This window comes from Drosophila bipectinata, chromosome 4 (assembly GCF_030179905.1).
Source record: "Drosophila bipectinata strain 14024-0381.07 chromosome 4, DbipHiC1v2, whole genome shotgun sequence".
NCBI lineage: Eukaryota > Metazoa > Arthropoda > Insecta > Diptera > Drosophilidae > Drosophila > Drosophila bipectinata.
Window position 1 is genome coordinate 12844337 of NC_091740.1, and position 18408 is coordinate 12862744.

At 38.0% G+C, this 18408-nt stretch overlaps 1 protein-coding gene across 1 annotated transcript in view; it reads right to left on the bottom strand.

Annotated features, from left to right (window-relative positions):
• Nucleotides 1–12946: 12946 nt before the first annotated feature.
• The window catches only part of yellow-h (L-dopachrome tautomerase yellow-h), a 114430-nt gene continuing 108968 nt past the window's right edge, over nt 12947–18408 (bottom strand). Inside the window, exon 3 of the mRNA XM_043213377.2 lies at nt 12947–13548. Within this exon, the coding sequence (XP_043069312.1) occupies nt 13066–13548 (483 nt within the window). The 3' untranslated portion in view covers nt 12947–13065. The remainder of the gene's footprint in view (nt 13549–18408) is intronic.

Genomic DNA, 18408 nt, shown 5'->3' on the forward strand with positions numbered 1-18408 from the left:
CTATCAACTTTCGTATTTTTGAAGATAGTAGCTTGAGCCTTTTTTTTTAGATTTTTTATGGTAATTAATTTGTTTTATTATGATGTAATCATAAGGATCGGCCAAATATATCCGGTGTTTGCGATATATATCCGGTTTTAACTGCAAGAGTACATCAACTTCGGCTCCGCCCGAAGTTAGCTTTATTTTCTTGTTTATACTTCTTTTAGTGTTTAATTAAATTTTTTTAATGTGCTATAAACAGCTGTTTTGACCCGACTTAACAGTCCCCTTTGAGACCGTCGAAGCACGGTCGAAGGTTTTGACCCCAGGATTTGGATAGCCACAGGTAGGGTGGGCAAACCAAGTCTCGCAACATCGGATGCTAAGGTGCTCGACGAAAGAGCCGTGTTTTGAAAAAAGCGTTACAACTTCAAAAACTTTCATAATTTCCTAATGAAATTGGTTAATTTTTTATATAATTTCTAAGATATAATTTCTTAGAAATTGTACCGAAAAAATGGCGTCAAAGTCTGAAAACACGACAAAAATTCATAAATGTCAGTTTCTTGCGTTAAAATTGTCTCTTTTTTGTTATTAAAAGATCTATCTAAAAGAAATTAAAGCTCTATTTTTTTCCCCAAAAGCTACAACATTTAACTATTAAAAAACGTCTATAATTTAAAAATCGGTTTAAAATTACGCGCTTAGGAATTTTTAGGAGCAAAAAAGTTAACCAACAACCAAAGGCGGCACGATATTAACCAACAGATGTGTCCAGCTCCTTGGTTACGCTGATGTTATTGATATCATTGGCCGCACCAAGCGTGATGTTACAGGAGCCTTCGGGGCTATTGAAAAGGAATCTGCAAAAGTAGGACTAGCAGTGAATATGGAGAAAACAAAGTTTATGGTGTGTTCTAGCAGAGAATCGCGGTGTATTGATTCTCAGCTGACTGCAGAAAACTATAGCTTTGGGTCCGTCAATGAGTTTATCTACTTAGGCACTGCTATAAAAAGCACAAATGATGTCAGTCTGGAGATTAAGCGGAGAATAACACTTGCCAACAGGTGTTACTTTAGGCTCAGTAGGCAGTTCAATAGTAGAGCTCTCTCTCGACGCACATAAACCACACTCTACAAGACGCTCATTCTTCCAGTACTCCTATATGGTGCGGAGTGCTGGACAGTGACGCAGACAGATGCAGCTGCTCTTGAAGTGTTCGAGAGGAAAATTCTTCGAAAAATCTTTGGTCCAATCTGCGTAGAAGATGTTTATCGGATCCGATACAAGCACGAGCTGTATGAGCTGTACGGTGATGCTGACGTAGCCAGTCGAGTGAAATCTCAAAGACTTCGCTGGCTGGGCCACGTTGCCCCTATGGATGAAGACGTTCCGGCCCTGTGGACCCTGTCTACACTTGGGGTTACCAACTGGCGAAGGCGCGCTCAGGACAGAGACGTGTGGAGGCACATTGCGCTTCAGGCCGAGACCCGATAAAAGGGTTGTCATGGTCATATAATAATAATAATAATAATCTTTATGTAGTTATACTGTGTTCATAATTTCTTTATAGAAACTAATGTTGGTAAAATGAAATAGCTCAGCATATGAGTCATATGTCAAAACGTCCTTAGTGTCTTTATAAAGAAAGAAATCATGATTCGAATAATTAATTATTTTGGATGTTGTTGTAACTACGATCAGAAATAAAATTATTGCGAAATGCATTCTTATCTGTAAGTTAGAGAAAAAAAATTTAGGACTTAATATTATCTTTGTGAACTATTCTATTCCTATTGTTTATTATTACTTTATTATCCTGGTTTTCCTTAACAAGCTGTTTTTTTATATCTTGGTTTTAATTTGTTTCTTTCCTCATGTTTTTATTCATAAATTATTTCTTCGACATTATAGTTTTTTTGTTTTTGGTCTTTGTTATGTGTTGCTACCATAACTGTTTGAGCTTGTTGGAGAATATTTGGTATTTTGTCATGGTTTATTTTTTTGTATAATATGTCCAATGGCTTTTCATGCTTTGAGTGAATGCTTGGATTATATTTTTGAGCTGCTCTTATGATTATTGCAGAATAATCTGTTATATTGTATTCATCTTTGATACATTTATCCTTGATACATCTAGCAATCTCTGTGACTGTTGAATGTGCCCTTTCAATTTGACCATTGGAAGTGGATGTCTATGTCTTGGATCTGCAAAGTGTATTGGTAGTCCACTTCTACTTATAAATGAACGAAATTGCGCAGATGTGAAACTTGGTTCGTTGTCTGTCATAACTGTTTTTGCTAATGAATAATGTTGTAAAATATCTAGTACTTTGTTTTCCATATTTAACTTATTTTCTATTTATTGACTGTTAAGAATTTTGAATAGGCGTCAATACATGTTAAAAAAATTTTTTTATCTGCGTAAAATATATCAATATGAAGATTTTTACTTTCACTAGCTGGAATTGGTGCTTCGCCTATCGAAATGCTTCGAAATGCCAACATTGGTTTTGACCGTTTCCCCATTAATTTTCAGGTTCATTAAAATTCTGTTTTGGTTGGACTGAATTAAATCTTAGATAATTGTTTTGCCTTCGGTTTTCATTTTGAAAGCCGTAATATCTATTGGCGAATCGTGCTCTAAAATTATTAGATTCTAGTTCTTGCACTTTTGATAAGGCGTTTGGAAGGTCAGGTGGACTTAGCGAGAAAAGCGTCTCTGCTATTGATCCATTTAGACATGAAATAAAGATTCTCAGAGCATTGCTCCTAATTACTTTATTAGTATCTTTTGTAATTTCATCTTCTTTACCATAAGTCATTATGGTTTTATTGATGAGTAAAGTAATTTTTTTATTTACCTCGCTATAGAACTCCGTAAAAGACAATTTACCTTGTCTAAGAATACTAAGTTCAGCTTCTAGAACGTGGATTGGTCTTCTATCATTATAGATAAAACCTAATCTAGACAAAATCGCATAGAAATTAAGAACTGTTCCATGGTTGGTCAGAACGTCAAGTGTCGCTCTCCTGATTTTGTTACGAAGTTTTGATTTTGTTAGTTTATCAATCTTTTTCATAATTCTGTTGTAATAGTACTGGATCCAATTCAGCTACATAAAGTGTTTGGTCCATTATGTTAGTTATTTTTTAAATGTAACGTAAATGTAATTTTTAACTAAGGATAAGCTTTTTTGTAACGTAAATGTAATGTGTAACTAAGGATAAGCTTTTTTTTAAAGTTCTCATGATGTTGTATCCTGTCTTGTTTGTTTATCCTGTTTCTTCCTTCCTTCTGCCGTTTGATGAGGTAATCAGCTTTTGTATTTAGTCAATTCTGTTTTTTTTTTTTTTTTTTTTTTGTAACATTTGATCGTTTTATTTACAATCTGTCCTCAGTTAGGGACAATAATTTAATTTTTTTAAGTGAACCTTGACAATAGGAGTTTGACAAAAACAAGCTATGAATCTAAAAAGTTAATTTAGTAAGTCCAGTGGATGCTTCCTCTTGAGTCTTCTAATGGTGGTGCTGCTGTCCAGCAAATTGGTGTCACATGTGTTGGGATGTCGTGTTAGTCTGTCCTTGTATTTAGCGGCGAATCTTCTAACTTCAGCGCTGACTGTAGGGATGCCCAGTTGAGCATGAATAGTCAAATTGTCATGGTAAGGTTGAGCCCCAGACAGCGTCCTAAGAGCTCTGTTTTGTGCCAGCTGAATGACTTTCACATTGCTTGGACTCGCTGTACCCCACAGTTGGATACCATACGTCCAAACTGGCTTCACTATTGACTTATGTATAAGTAGTTTTACCCTCAGCTTTAGGGTTGACTTTCGTCCAATCAACCAGTAAAGCCGCCGCAGCTTTTCCTGTACTTGCTTTCGTTTGCGCAGTAGATAGGTCCTCCATGTTAGACGCCTATCCAACGTTATTCCCAAGTATTTAGGGGTTGAGTTAGGTGGTATGGCAGTGCCTTCAATGCTAATCTGTGGACAGTCGCCTAACCTCAAGTTAAATGTAGTTTGTGCGGACTTATTATGATTAATCGCAGTGTTCCATCTTTGAAGCCACGGGTCAAAAGCATCGAGCTAACGCTGGAGACAGTCAGAGGCATCCTGTGGCAAGCTTGCCGAAGCTAGGAAAGCTGTGTCGTCTGTATATGTTGCGGCTAGCAAACCTCCTTCATCTATAACAGGCATATCTGCTGTGTATAGTGTGTAGAGAAAACCTGCTTTAATGGGCCTATAATCTTAACTTACCTTGTCTCCACATCTGACCCTAAATGACCTGTCATTCAAGTATGACTTGAGTAAGGCGTAATGCTCATGGGGTACGCTCCTTTTTATTTTCATTAGTAGTCCTGGATGCCAGACCCTGTCAAATGCCTGCTTGACGTCAAGGAAAACTGCGCAACAATATTTCTTCTCCTCCAGGCTGTTTAGAATCTTTTGTACAATCCTGTGGCATTGCTCCGGGGTGGCGTGACAATGCCTGAAACAAAATTGATGGTCTGGAATTAAGCCAGCCTCGTCCCATACAGCCTGAAATCTGCGCAGAAATACTCTCTCAAGTAACTTGGATAGTACTGATAATAAGCTTATCGGCCTGTATGAGGCAAGATCAGCTTCAGGCTTTCCTGGCTTCGGAATGAGGATGGCCTCCGCCTTTTTCCAGTCAGAGGGGAAGTGGCCGATCTCTAAGCACGCGTTGAATATGCTCGTAAGCCTTTGGATACCTAATGGGGGAGAAGTTTAATGGCAAGTGCTTCAAGGCCATCCGCACCCGGGGATTTTTTGGTGTTGAGGCCAGCGACCTCCTCTTGAACCTTCTCTTCCGAGACTGGCTCCAATTGACAGAAATCCGTGCAGGGTAGAGACAGGAACCTCTCAGTCTCAGCTTGGTCCACCTCCGAGCATCTATTGAATGGAGTGAAGGCGTCCTCCAAATGAGCAGCAAATGCGTCCGCCCTCTCCTGATCGGAGCGGCACCAGTCACCGTCGGGTTCCCTAACCTGAGCCACCCTTTTCTTTGGACGCTTGATGTGACTTGTCAGTTGCCACAAGTTGTGCTCAGGGTCGCCTGGCTCAACTTGACGCAGGTATTCTTCAAAAGCACAAGTCTGCAACCTCTAAAGCAGCTTCGTGAGTCTTTTGGTCGCACGATTGAGAGCTGTTTTGTCGCTGGGATACCTAGTTCGGAACCAGATCCTTCTAAGCCGTCGCTTTTCGTTGAGCAGTAGAGCTACCTCCGGAGACCACAAATGTAGGTGCTTTGAAGGATTTTGTTATTGCATGGAGCCCTTGGTGTTGCGACTAAGGCAGCACGGCATTGTCAATATAAAATCTTGTGTTGAAGTCCGGCTGAGTATTGCCTAGGGCGGTTTTTAGCCACCCTGTGTAGGTTTCGATGTTGGTACGTGATCTTATCATCAGTACTCAGTACTGATCACGTGATCACGTGATCTCAGTACTGATAATAAGCTTATCGGCCTGTATGAGGCAAGATCAGCTTCAGGCTTTCCTGGCTTCGGAATGAGGATGGCCTCCGCCTTTTTCCAGTCAGAGGGGAAGTGGCCGATCTCTAAGCACGCGTTGAATATGCTCGTAAGCCTTTGGATACCTAATGGGGGAGAAGTTTAATGGCAAGTGCTTCAAGGCCATCCGCACCCGGGGATTTTTTGGTGTTGAGGCCAGCGACCTCCTCTTGAACCTTCTCTTCCGAGACTGGCTCCAATTGACAGAAATCCGTGCAGGGTAGAGACAGGAACCTCTCAGTCTCAGCTTGGTCCACCTCCGAGCATCTATTGAATGGAGTGAAGGCGTCCTCCAAATGAGCAGCAAATGCGTCCGCCCTCTCCTGATCGGAGCGGCACCAGTCACCGTCGGGTTCCCTAACCTGAGCCACCCTTTTCTTTGGACGCTTGATGTGACTTGTCAGTTGCCACAAGTTGTGCTCAGGGTCGCCTGGCTCAACTTGACGCAGGTATTCTTCAAAAGCACAAGTCTGCAACCTCTAAAGCAGCTTCGTGAGTCTTTTGGTCGCACGATTGAGAGCTGTTTTGTCGCTGGGATACCTAGTTCGGAACCAGATCCTTCTAAGCCGTCGCTTTTCGTTGAGCAGTAGAGCTACCTCCGGAGACCACAAATGTAGGTGCTTTGAAGGATTTTGTTATTGCATGGAGCCCTTGGTGTTGCGACTAAGGCAGCACGGCATTGTCAATATAAAATCTTGTGTTGAAGTCCGGCTGAGTATTGCCTAGGGCGGTTTTTAGCCACCCTGTGTAGGTTTCGATGTTGGTACGTGATCTTATCATCCGGGAACTGGTGACCTTCTTCTCAACAGGGGTATTAATGTGGAGCTCCACCGCGCTGTGATCCGAAAGGAGATCTACATTTGACGAGCAGGCAATGGAGTCCAGATGATCGTAAATTTTGTACGTTTATACCCTTGCAGAGGGTATTATAATTTTATCCAAAAGTGTGAAACGCAGTGAAGGAGACATCTCCGACCCTTCAAAGTATATATATTCTTGATCAGGATCGCCTCCTGAGTTGATATAAGCATGTCCGTCTGTCCCTCTGTCTGTCTGTCCGTCTGTCTGTTTCTACGCAAACTAGTCTCTCAGTTTTGAAGCTTTCGACTTGAAACGTTGCACACACCCTTCTTTCCTTTGCACGCAGTATATAAGTCGGAACGGCCAGGATCCGCCGACTATATCCTATAGCTGCTATATAACTGATTGATCGGAAATGGTATAACTTCGGTGTTTTTTGAGTTAGAGAGTTCAAATTTGACACGAAAGCTATTTTTGGCAAAACATTACGACATGCAAAATTGCATAAGGATCAGCTGACAACTAAATCTTATAGCTGCCATATAACTGAACCCAACTTTCGTGTTTTTCGTGAAGATAGAAGGCTGAAACTTAGTACAGACTTGGTACCAAGTTTTATAACGATCGGCTGACTATATCTTATAGCTGACATATAACTGAACGAAATACCAACTATGGTATTTTGGTAGAAATGTTTTTTGGTAGAAATATCAACTTTGGTATTTTTGAAGATAGAAGTTTGGGACTTTTTTTTCGAGCAGCCTGTCGAAGCCAAGCTATCAGTTACCAAGTACGTCCCAAATCAAATGGTCTACGCTCGTAATTATGCAAGGGGAGAAAAGTGGATTGAAGGCTCTATTGACCGTCCAATTGGAAAAATGGTTTTCTTGGTTCGCACCACAAATGGTTATATCAAGCGCCATTTCAACCAGCTAAAACCGAAGATCTCAGCAAGCAGCCCCATCGAAAAACCTCCAGAGTTTTATTGGATCCCGGATATTCCGCCCTCTTCAAATCATTCACTACAACAACAAGATCATCCACTACGACTGACAGACGGACATGCTCATATCAACTCAGGAGGTGATCCTGATCAAGAATATATATACTTTATAGGGTCGGAGATGTCTCCTTCACTGCGTTGCACACTTTTGGACAAAATTATAATACCCTCTGCAAGGGTATAATGAGTAAAAAACAAGAAAGGAAACCTAACTTCGGGAGGAGCCGAAGTTTATATACCCTTGCAGTTAAAACCGGATATATATCGCAAACATCGGATATGGTTATCCGATTCTTATGAGAATATGATAATATAACCCAATTTATTATAATATAAAATCTAAAAAAAAGTCGCAAACTTCTATCTTCAAAAATACTAAAGTTGGTATTTCTACCAAAAACCAATTCCTATCGGCCGTTCCGACTAATGTACTGCGTGCAAAGGAAAGAAGGGTATGTGCAAAGTTTCAAGTGGATAAAGTGAAGCTTTAAAACTGAGAGACTAGTTTGCGTAGAAACAGACAGACAGACGGACCGACGGACAGACGGACATGCTCATATCAACTCAGGAGGTGATCCTGATCAAGAATATATATACTTTATAGGGTCGGAGATGTCTCCTTTACTGCGTTGCACACTTTTGGACAAAATTATAATACCCTCTGCAAGGGTATAAAAATTGTTATAGGTTGTTAAAATAATCAGTTAAATGGCAGCTGTAGGATATAGTCGGCGGTCCTTATAAAAGTTGGTATGTCGTATTATTTTGCCAAAAATAGAATCCACAGAAAATCCCCACTTTTTAGCTCAAAAAACACCAAAATTATGCCATTTCTAATCAATCAGTTATATGGCAGCTATAGGATATAGTCGGCCGATCCCTACGAAACTTAATAAGTCGTATTATTTTGCCAAAAATAGATCCCATAGAAAATCCCAACTTTCTAGCTCAAAAAATACGAAAGTTATGCCATTTCAGATCAATCAGTTATATGACAGCTATAGGATATAGTCGGCCGATCCCTACGAAACTTGATAAGTCGTATTATTTTGCCAAAAATAGATCCCATAGAAAATCCCAACTTTCTAGCTCAAAAAACACCAAAGTTATGCCATTTCCGATCTATCAGTTATATGACAGCTATAGGATATAGTCGGCCGATCCCTACGAAACTTGATAAGTCATATTATTTTGCTAAAAATAGAACCCATAGAAAATCTTCACTTTTTAGCTCAAAAAACACCAAAATTATGCCATTTCTGATCAATCAGTTATATGGCAGCTATAGGATATAGTCGGCCGATCCCTACGAAACTTGATAAGTCGTATTATTTTGCCAAAAATAGATCCCATAGAAAATCCAAACTTTCTAGCTCAAAAAATACGAAAGTTATGCCATTTCAGATCAATCAGTTATATGACAGCTATAGGATATAGTCGGCCGATCCCTACGAAACTTGATAAGTCGTATTATTTTGCCAAAAATAGAATCCACAGAAAATCCCCACTTTTTAGCTCAAAAAACACCAAAATTATGCCATTTCTAATCAATCAGTTATATGGCAGCTATAGGATATAGTCGGCCGATCCCTACGAAACTTAATAAGTCGTATTATTTTGCCAAAAATAGATCCCATAGAAAATCCCAACTTTCTAGCTCAAAAAATACGAAAGTTATGCCATTTCAGATCAATCAGTTATATGACAGCTATAGGATATAGTCGGCCGATCCCTACGAAACTTGATAAGTCGTATTATTTTGCCAAAAATAGATCCCATAGAAAATCCCAACTTTCTAGCTCAAAAAACACCAAAGTTATGCCATTTCCGATCTATCAGTTATATGACAGCTATAGGATATAGTCGGCCGATCCCTACGAAACTTGATAAGTCATATTATTTTGCTAAAAATAGAACCTATAGAAAATCCCAACTTTCTAGCTTAAAAAATACGAAAGTTATGCCATTTCAGATCAATCAGTTATATGACAGCTATGGGATATAGTCGGCCGATCCCTACGAAAATTGATAAGTCGTATTATTTTGCCAAAAATAGATCCCATAGAAAATCCCAACTTTCTAGCTCAAAAAACACCAAAGTTATGCCATTTCCGATCTATCAGTTATATGACAGCTATAGGATATAGTCGGCCGATCCCTACGAAACTTGATAAGTCATATTATTTTGCTAAAAATAGAACCCATAGAAAATCTTCACTTTTTAGCTCAAAAAACACCAAAATTATGCCATTTCTGATCAATCAGTTATATGGCAGCTATAGGATATAGTCGGCCGATCCCTACGAAACTTGATAAGTCATATTATTTTGCTAAAAATAGAACCCATAGAAAATCTTCACTTTTTAGCTCAAAAAACACCAAAATTATGCCATTTCTGATCAATCAGTTATATGGCAGCTATAGGATATAGTCGGCCGATCCCTACGAAACTTGATAAGTCGTATTATTTTGCTAAAAATAGAACCCATAGAAAATCCCCACTTTTTAACTCAAAAAACACCAAAATTATGCCATTTCTGATCAATCAGTTATATGGCAGCTATAGGATATAGTCGGCCGATCCCTACGAAACTTGATAAGTCGTATTATTTTGCCAAAAATAGATCCCATAGAAAATCCCAACTTTCTAGCTCAAAAAATACGAAAGTTATGCCATTTCAGATCAATCAGTTATATGACAGCTATAGGATATAGTCGGCCGATCCCTACGAAACTTGATAAGTCATATTATTTTGCTAAAAATAGAACCCATAGAAAATCCCCACTTTTTAACTCAAAAAACACCAAAATTATGCCATTTCTGATCAATCAGTTATATGGCAGCTATAGGATATAGTCGGCCGATCCCTACGAAACTTGATAAGTCGTATTATTTTGCCAAAAATAGATCCCATAGAAAATCCCAACTTTCTAGCTCAAAAAATACGAAAGTTATGCCATTTCAGATCAATCAGTTATATGACAGCTATAGGATATAGTCGGCCGATCCCTACGAAACTTGATAAGTCATATTATTTTGCTAAAAATAGAACCCATAGAAAATCCCCACTTTTTAGCTCAAAAAACACCAAAATTATGCCATTTCTGATCAATCAGTTATATGGCAGCTATAGGATATAGTCGGCCGATCCCTACGAAACTTGATAAGTCCTATTATTTTGCCAAAAATAGATCCCATAGAAAATCCCAACTTTCTAGCTCAAAAAACACCAAAGTTATGCCATTTCCGATCAATCAGTTATATGACAGCTATAGGATATAGTCGGCCGATCCCTACGAAACTTGATAAGTCATATTATTTTGCTAAAAATAGAACCCATAGAAAATCCCCACTTTTTAGCTCAAAAAACACCAAAATTATGCCATTTCTGATCAATCAGTTATATGGCAGCTATAGGATATAGTCGGCCGATCCCTACGAAACTTGATAAGTCGTATTATTTTGCCAAAAATAGATCCCATAGAAAATCCCAACTTTCTAGCTCAAAAAATACGAAAGTTATGCCATTTCAGATCAATCAGTTATATGACAGCTATAGGATATAGTCGGCCGATCCCTACAAAACTTGATAAGTCATATTATTTTGCTAAAAATAGAACCCATAGAAAATCCCCACTTTTTAGCTCAAAAAACACCAAAATTATGCCATTTCTGATCAATCAGTTATATGGCAGCTATAGGATATAGTCGGCCGATCCCTACGAAACTTGATAAGTCGTATTATTTTGCCAAAAATAGATCCCATAGAAAATACGGACTTTCTAGCTTTAAAAACACCAAAGTTATGCCATTTCCGATCAATCAGTTATATGGCAGCTATAGGATATAGTCGACCGATCCTTATGAATTTTGGTAGGTTGTACTATTTTGCTAAAAATAGCACTAATGCGAACTCTCTCACTTTGAAAATATCGAAGTTATGCCATTTCCGATTAATCAGTTATATGGCAGCTATAGGATATAGTCGGCCGATCCGTTCCGACTTATATACTGCGTGCAAAGGAAAGAAGGGTGTGTGCAAAGTTTCGAGACGATAGCTTTAAAACTGAGAGACTAGTTCGCGTAGAAACAGACAGAAAGACGGACAGACAGACGGACAGACGGACATGCTTATATCAACTCAGGAGGTGATCCTGATCAAGAATATATATACTTTATAGGGTCGGAGATGTCTCCTTCACTGCGTTGCACACTTTTGACCAAAAGTATAATACCCTCTGCAAGGGTATAAAAAAAGTCCCAACTTCTATCTTCAAAAGTACCAAAGTTGGTATATCTACCAAAAACCATTTCCGATCGTTCAGTTATGTGGCAGCTATAAGATATAGTCAGCCGATCGTTAAAAAATTTGGTAGGTTGGATCAACTGACCAAAAATAGATTCTGTACCAAGTTTCTATCTTCAAAAACACGAAAGTTGGGTCATTTCCGATCGTTCAGTTATATGGCAGCTATATGATATAGTCGGCCGATCCTTATAAAATTTGGCCGATCCCGGTCGTTTCGACTTATATACTGCGTGCAAAGGAAAGAAGGGTGTGTGCAAAGTTTCAAGTCTATAGCTTTAAAACTGAGAGACTAGTTCGCGTAGAAACAGACAGATAGACAGACGGACATGCTTATATCAACTCAGGAGGTGATCCTGATCAAGAATATATATACTTTATAGGGTCGGAGATGTCTCTTTCACTGCGTTGCACATTTTTGGACGAAATTATAATAATCTCTGCAAGGGTATAAAAATATAAGTTTCACCGGAAATTCATAAATATTGAAAATAATATACGGCATGTATATTAAATAATGTATAAATAATATAATTTTACATGAAAGCTATTTCTGGCAAAATAATACGACATCCCAAATTTCATAAGGATCGGCCGACTATATCCTATAGCTGCCATATAACTGAACGATCGGAAATGACCCAACTTTTGTGTTTTTTGAAGATAGAAAGCTGGAACTTAGTACAGATTATATTTTTCTTTAGTTGACTCAACCTACCCAATTGCTTAAGGATCGGCCGACTATATCCTATATATCCTATATAACTGAACGATGGTAAATGGTTTTTGGTAAAAAAACCAACTTTGGTGTTCTTGAAGATAGAAGTTTGGGACTTTTTTTAGATTTTGGTCTGTAATGTATTGCCTTTATAAGGATCGGCCAACTATAATCAATTTTTGCGATATATATCCGGTTTTAACTGCAAGGGTTTAACAACTTCGGCTCCGCCCGAAGTTTGCTTTCCGTTCTTGTTATATTCTTATGTTATTATTATATTTTAGTTTTTATTTAAAAATTTAAAATAAGAATAATTTTTCCATTATTACTTTTAGAGAGCGTATTATAATTTTGACCGAAAGTTAAAATTGAATTAATATTTAACTTTTATACTTTTATTCTCTCACGATCTTAAATATTAATTGTATTAAATTTAATTAAATTAAATTAATTAAATTTGTAATTAAATTTAATTTAATTAATTTAATTTAAATAGAAAATAATCCTTTATCGTGCTATTTATATTTTACAGATTGTATTAATTATGACTCCTTTATTGAATATTTTTTGTGCAAAAAAATAAATCTCAAGCTTTACAAATAATTTTAATATGACATTTTATTTATTTTATTACATGTTATTAGATTTTTTTTTAGAGATATGGTATAAAAAAATGACCATACAAAAAATTTTGAACTTAAATTGCATTAAAAATGTTTTTAATAACATTGACCCTCTTCTATTGAGACAACAGCCGACTTTGATCCATTATTGTATGTATTAATTGGATCACACACAGTGTTCTGAATGATTCTATTAATATCAGCTTTTAAAATTCGAAAGTTGATTTGACCGAAGTCAAGTTGACTATATAGAAATACAGGTAAGCGATTGCTCATTATCCACACATTTTGGTCAACACCGTTGTCTACTTTTATATCATTGGGAAATTGAATAAGATTATCCTCTTGGACCAGTTTTCCCAAATTCGCTCTAATATATGGTCTCTCTATATTCCAGCATCCAATGTTATTTTGATGAACTTGGGTAAAAAACATTACTCCGTTCCTTGAAATTCCTGATGTAGATGATTGCCCGTTAAATCCTCTATCTCCAATTGAAAAGAAGTACTTCGCGTTTTCCTGGGTATTTGATTGCCACAACGGTTCGTTAAGCAAGAGATTCATCGAAACCATAAACTCCTGTGTTTTAAAAAAAATATAAGTTTTATCAGTAATATTACAATAAAATAATAATTTATATATTTAATTATGTAATTGTGTAAGAAATGTTAAAAAATAATTTAAGACTTATTTTGCCGAGCGGTTCATTTGAAATTTACCTTTATAAAATTTAAAGTCACTAAAGCTTCCCCCTTAACAAAGAATTTTAGGTTACAACAAAAAAAAATACTTACTTTGTCACTTACAAAGTCGCAGTAGCTGACTAGTAGTAACTTTTCTAACCTATCGTTCGTGGAGAGTTATTGACTAAAGTCGAACTCACCCCAAGCCAGAATTACACCCAACCCTATTAGATCTCGAGGATCATCATACAGCGGACCATTAGTGAAAACATGTCTCCGAGCCTTGTATACCCAACCCCACTTGCATTTCGGACAGACATTCAGAAGCCGTCTATACAAGAATGCATACAGAGATCCATAGCCAGTAGGGTGCTCCAAAAAATCATAAATTTTTTTTTTTTAGCGCTTACCCTCTAAGTTTGTTTGAACCATGTTGAAAAAATTGAAAACTCAATTTGGAGTTGGTAGCAATACTGCGGTCGACACGATTGACCAAAAGATTGGCCAAATTATATCGAAAGCGCGCAACTCAAGAAAACAAAAATATTAGGATGGAAAGACTTTGAGGCACTTGGATACAATACTGATACTGATAAGAATTTCCAATAAGAGTTTCCAATAAGTAAGTCCTCAATTCAAAGAATTCGTACCGTAAAACGCAAAGAGCGCGCGGAATAAATTTTAAATGATTTTCAAAACGAGATGCCAGAGTTTATAACTTCGATATCAAATTGGCACGGGTTGTCCTGATTTAATCGCCATATTTGGAAAGGGTATGCGATTTAAATTTCAAAAAAAAAAAATCTCACCTGTTACCTTTGGACACCCTCATGCCCAATGCTCTTTGTAAAATGTGACAAAATATGGTCGTTTCTCGAAAGTGGTTAATGCTGCCGAGAAAAGGTTGTTCGCTGCGTCACATTTGCCATGCAACCATACCATTTTCATATAGAGGGCCGCCGTTAATGATGCCGCCAATTCATTTGCTGAAGCGATGGGCTTGACCGTCACAATTCATACGACTTACCGCGAAAACCTAAGGGCGTCCGACCGGCCAGAACCAAGCGAGTGCACACTGGGTCGGATTGCCAAACAATAGAGTGTAGGCATAAAGTCGTATATTGCGTTTCTTGATCTGAGAATAATCATAAATCATTATCATACTTTAAGAATAAACAATTAAACGTAAACACACCACTCATATAAAACAAAATGAGATCTCGATCTTGAAATGAGATATTTTCTATATACTATAATTGTTTTTAATAATTATAGGAACAACAAGAAAGAAAAGCTGATCAAAAAAGATCAACATCCATGGCGTAATAAATCACCTCCGGGATCTTTTTTTGTTTTAGCCCTCTTATGATTTTTTCAATTCAAGGTTTTTCAAAGAATGAAGGTGTAGTTGGCAGAGGGGTAGCTTCTGGCTGAATTTGAGGAGGATTGAATTTGAGGCTGGGTTTGGCATTTGACAACATGGCAAATTTCAGCTCTGTTTTCGTCGCTGCGAGGCCAGAATCCCAAAGAGTTTCTTATGGGGATGGTCTTTTCAATTGGGGCACTAAGATTTGGGTGGGCTTTAGACTGGAAATACTTTGTACTTGTTGGCTTTGTACAGCTGTGCATTTTCTTCCTATTGGCGAAGAGCCTGGTCGAGTGATCGGCTTTCTTAACGCGTTGCTTTAAAGCTGGTGATCTGGTGTTTGATTTTTGCACTCACGAACTTCTTGTATTTAGGCAAGTTAGGCAAGTTTGTTTTCTGGCTATTTCGGTTTCGATGTGGCCTGCAAATTTGTTGCAAACCGTTTGGGAAAATGGTGTTTGATGCGTTCTCTGATTATAACTCCGGTTCCGCCGTGGGATTTCCCGTATGGATGATCTGTGGGTATGTCAATATGGTTTTCGTTCAAGAATTGTGATAATTTTGGTTTATGCCGTGAGACGTTTGGCGTTCTACAATGATATTCGTAAAGTCTGCATAGATTATGTAGACTGTTGTGCTACGAGCAGCTTTATTACCATGTTCTGGTTTTGAACAAGTGTTTGCATGGTCGTTTTTATATATGACATAAACTCTATATTACTTTGATAGAGAGTAAACATCACAGTTTCCATTTTGCTATGTAGCTGTTCAGGGGTCTTTTAAGCTCTTTGTGAGTTAGGTTGAATTGGATGTTCCATTCCAGATCGTAGAGCATTGGCTTAAGAGAAGCCGTTGGTGCTGTTTGGGGACCGAATGAGGACCTGAATGTACACATTTTTTTATTTGTTTTGTATTTGTATTTTTTATCGTTTATTTTGATAAACTTTTCTGTGCGTTGCGGTCGCTTGACGCTTGCGACTCTTCAACTTCTGGTAATCCATACATCCTCTATAGTTTTCCGTATGGTGGCCTCCGCAGTTTCCACATTTCTTCACGGTACTGTCCTTGTTTGTAGTGGAGTGATCAGAGTGGGCTACACAGACAGCCCGAAGTAGCGCGCTTTTTATTTCCGCGGCATTAACATCGGGTTCGCTTCCCTTTCTACCACTTGTAGGCCCTGGTTGCTTTTGAGCTGGTACGTGTAATAGTTTTTCTTAGAATTTTCCGGATATTTGGACACGATTTGGAAGTGTTTTTAGTCTTTAGTCTTTGATAATTGGGACAACATGAAAGTTGTTACCACTTCCGATCAACGCCCCAGTGCATTCGACCTTTTCTCTATCATATAAATGGGCGGGTTCTTGGGTTTTTTTGCGGTGTCTTGCGCTGGTTGATTTTCACCAACCTCCAACTTGCTACTGGATCTTCCTGGTTCTTTGTCGATCCGTTAATTTTTGTTGTATTGCCTGCCGGATTACTCTACGGGCAAAGCTTGTGCTTAATTTGAAGGTCTGTGGGGTCTGTGCGCCCGCAGCCGCTTTGGCACTTTCCGAAGTTGTTGTTTTTGTACTCGCTGTAGTTGTTGACGTCGCGGTATTTTGAATTTCAGTGGTTTTTTGTTGTTGGCTTTTTGTTGGTGCGAAATTTGTTTACGCCATAGGAGGGGGGGTTTTAAACTACGAAATTCTTGACGCGAGAGTCGGACTAAGCAGAGCGGATGAGCAAAACTGTGCCCTTTGGCTTTCAGCGGTCCGTAGAGCCGAATTGCTCTTAGTCGATGATTGTCGATCGTCTATTTGTTTTAATAGATTGTGGTTCAGCGTCTTTTTTCTTATATTGGGTTACCAGATTTTTAGTTCGGTTAACTGCGATTATTTGGCAGTAATTCATTGGCTAAACAATTCAAAAGAAATGTATTCACCAAAATTCCAAGTACTAGATCTCTCCCGTGTTATCCAAGGCAATTTAATTTAGGCTGACTTCGATGATTTCGTCGTAGTCTGTCGCCTCTCGGAGTTTTCCTTTATGCTCGGAAATTAAGGTATTCGTAGTCACAAATCGCTGTTGGGTTCGTTCTTAGATTTTCTCTTTTGTGTATGTTCCGTATGTAGGAACCCTGCACACATTGAATGGTCAGATTGGACTGTTATTGGATCGATCAGTTTATATTCTATAATTCTTAAAATATTTACATTGAATTTCATATTGATAAATACAATGTATTGAATAATTGAAAAAAAATGTTTTGCTCTAAAACAACGACCATAAATAAAAACAAGAAAAGAAAGGTAACTCCAGGTGGAGCCGAAGTTGATAAACTCTTGCAGTAAAAACCGAATACATATCGCAAACATCGGATATAGTTGGGCGATCCCTATGAGAATATCTCTGTACCAAGTTCCAGCTTTCTATCATCAAAAATACGAAAGTTGGGTTATTTCCGATCGTTCAGTTATATGGCAGATATCAGACATAGTCGGACATTTCAAGTCGATAGCTTTAAAACTGAGGAACTAGTTCGCGTAGAAACGGACAGACAGACGGACAGACAGACGGACATGCTCATATCAACTCTGATAGTTCCATCTTTTAAAGTTTTCCAGATCCACGCGTTCACATCTATATCTGCCATAAGAACAGGCCTTTTTTAACGTTTTGAATTTTGAAATTTTATTCTTAAGATTAGCGCACTGCCACTGAATTTGCATAAGGGCGATTAGTTGAAATTAACTCTGAAAATCGAGTCGTTTCATCGTTGGTTTCCAAGTTGAATTGACCAGAGATGACAGCTAAAAAAAATTGCTACTTCGAAATGAAGATGTCGTGACAGGCACCAGGGTTTGCATCTACTACTCCGTAGCAGCGAGATGCATAGAAATATTGCTCTGCTATTGCTACCGCTGTCACTTTTCCGAGAGCGGGAGCGGAGCCGTAGCAGAAAAATGAAAATTGTCTGCTCTACTCTGCTCCGAGCTACGAAAAGTTCAAAGCTATAGCTATAGCAATAGCAGAAAAAAATATTCTGTGCTCGTCGTAGCCGTAGCCATAGCCAAAAATCTAGAGCGAGAGCAGAGCAGAACAAAAAATATTTTTTATGTGCTACTGCTCTATCGTAGTTTTGTTTTTATGCACCGTCACTGTGTGACCACTTTCTTTACCTCCTTTCTTCCTTACCCACTTTCTTTTACCCTTGTAAGAATGATTTGTAGGTAATAACAAATATTAATAAGTAATAATATTTAATATTTAGTTCGTTCAGAAACAACAAATAAATATTAATAACTCCTAATAAAAACAAAATTAAAAAATTATGCTATTCAGTCATGTATTTATTATTCCATTCAAAAATTTATTTAGCAAATAATTAATCGTCGTCTTCAAATACACTCA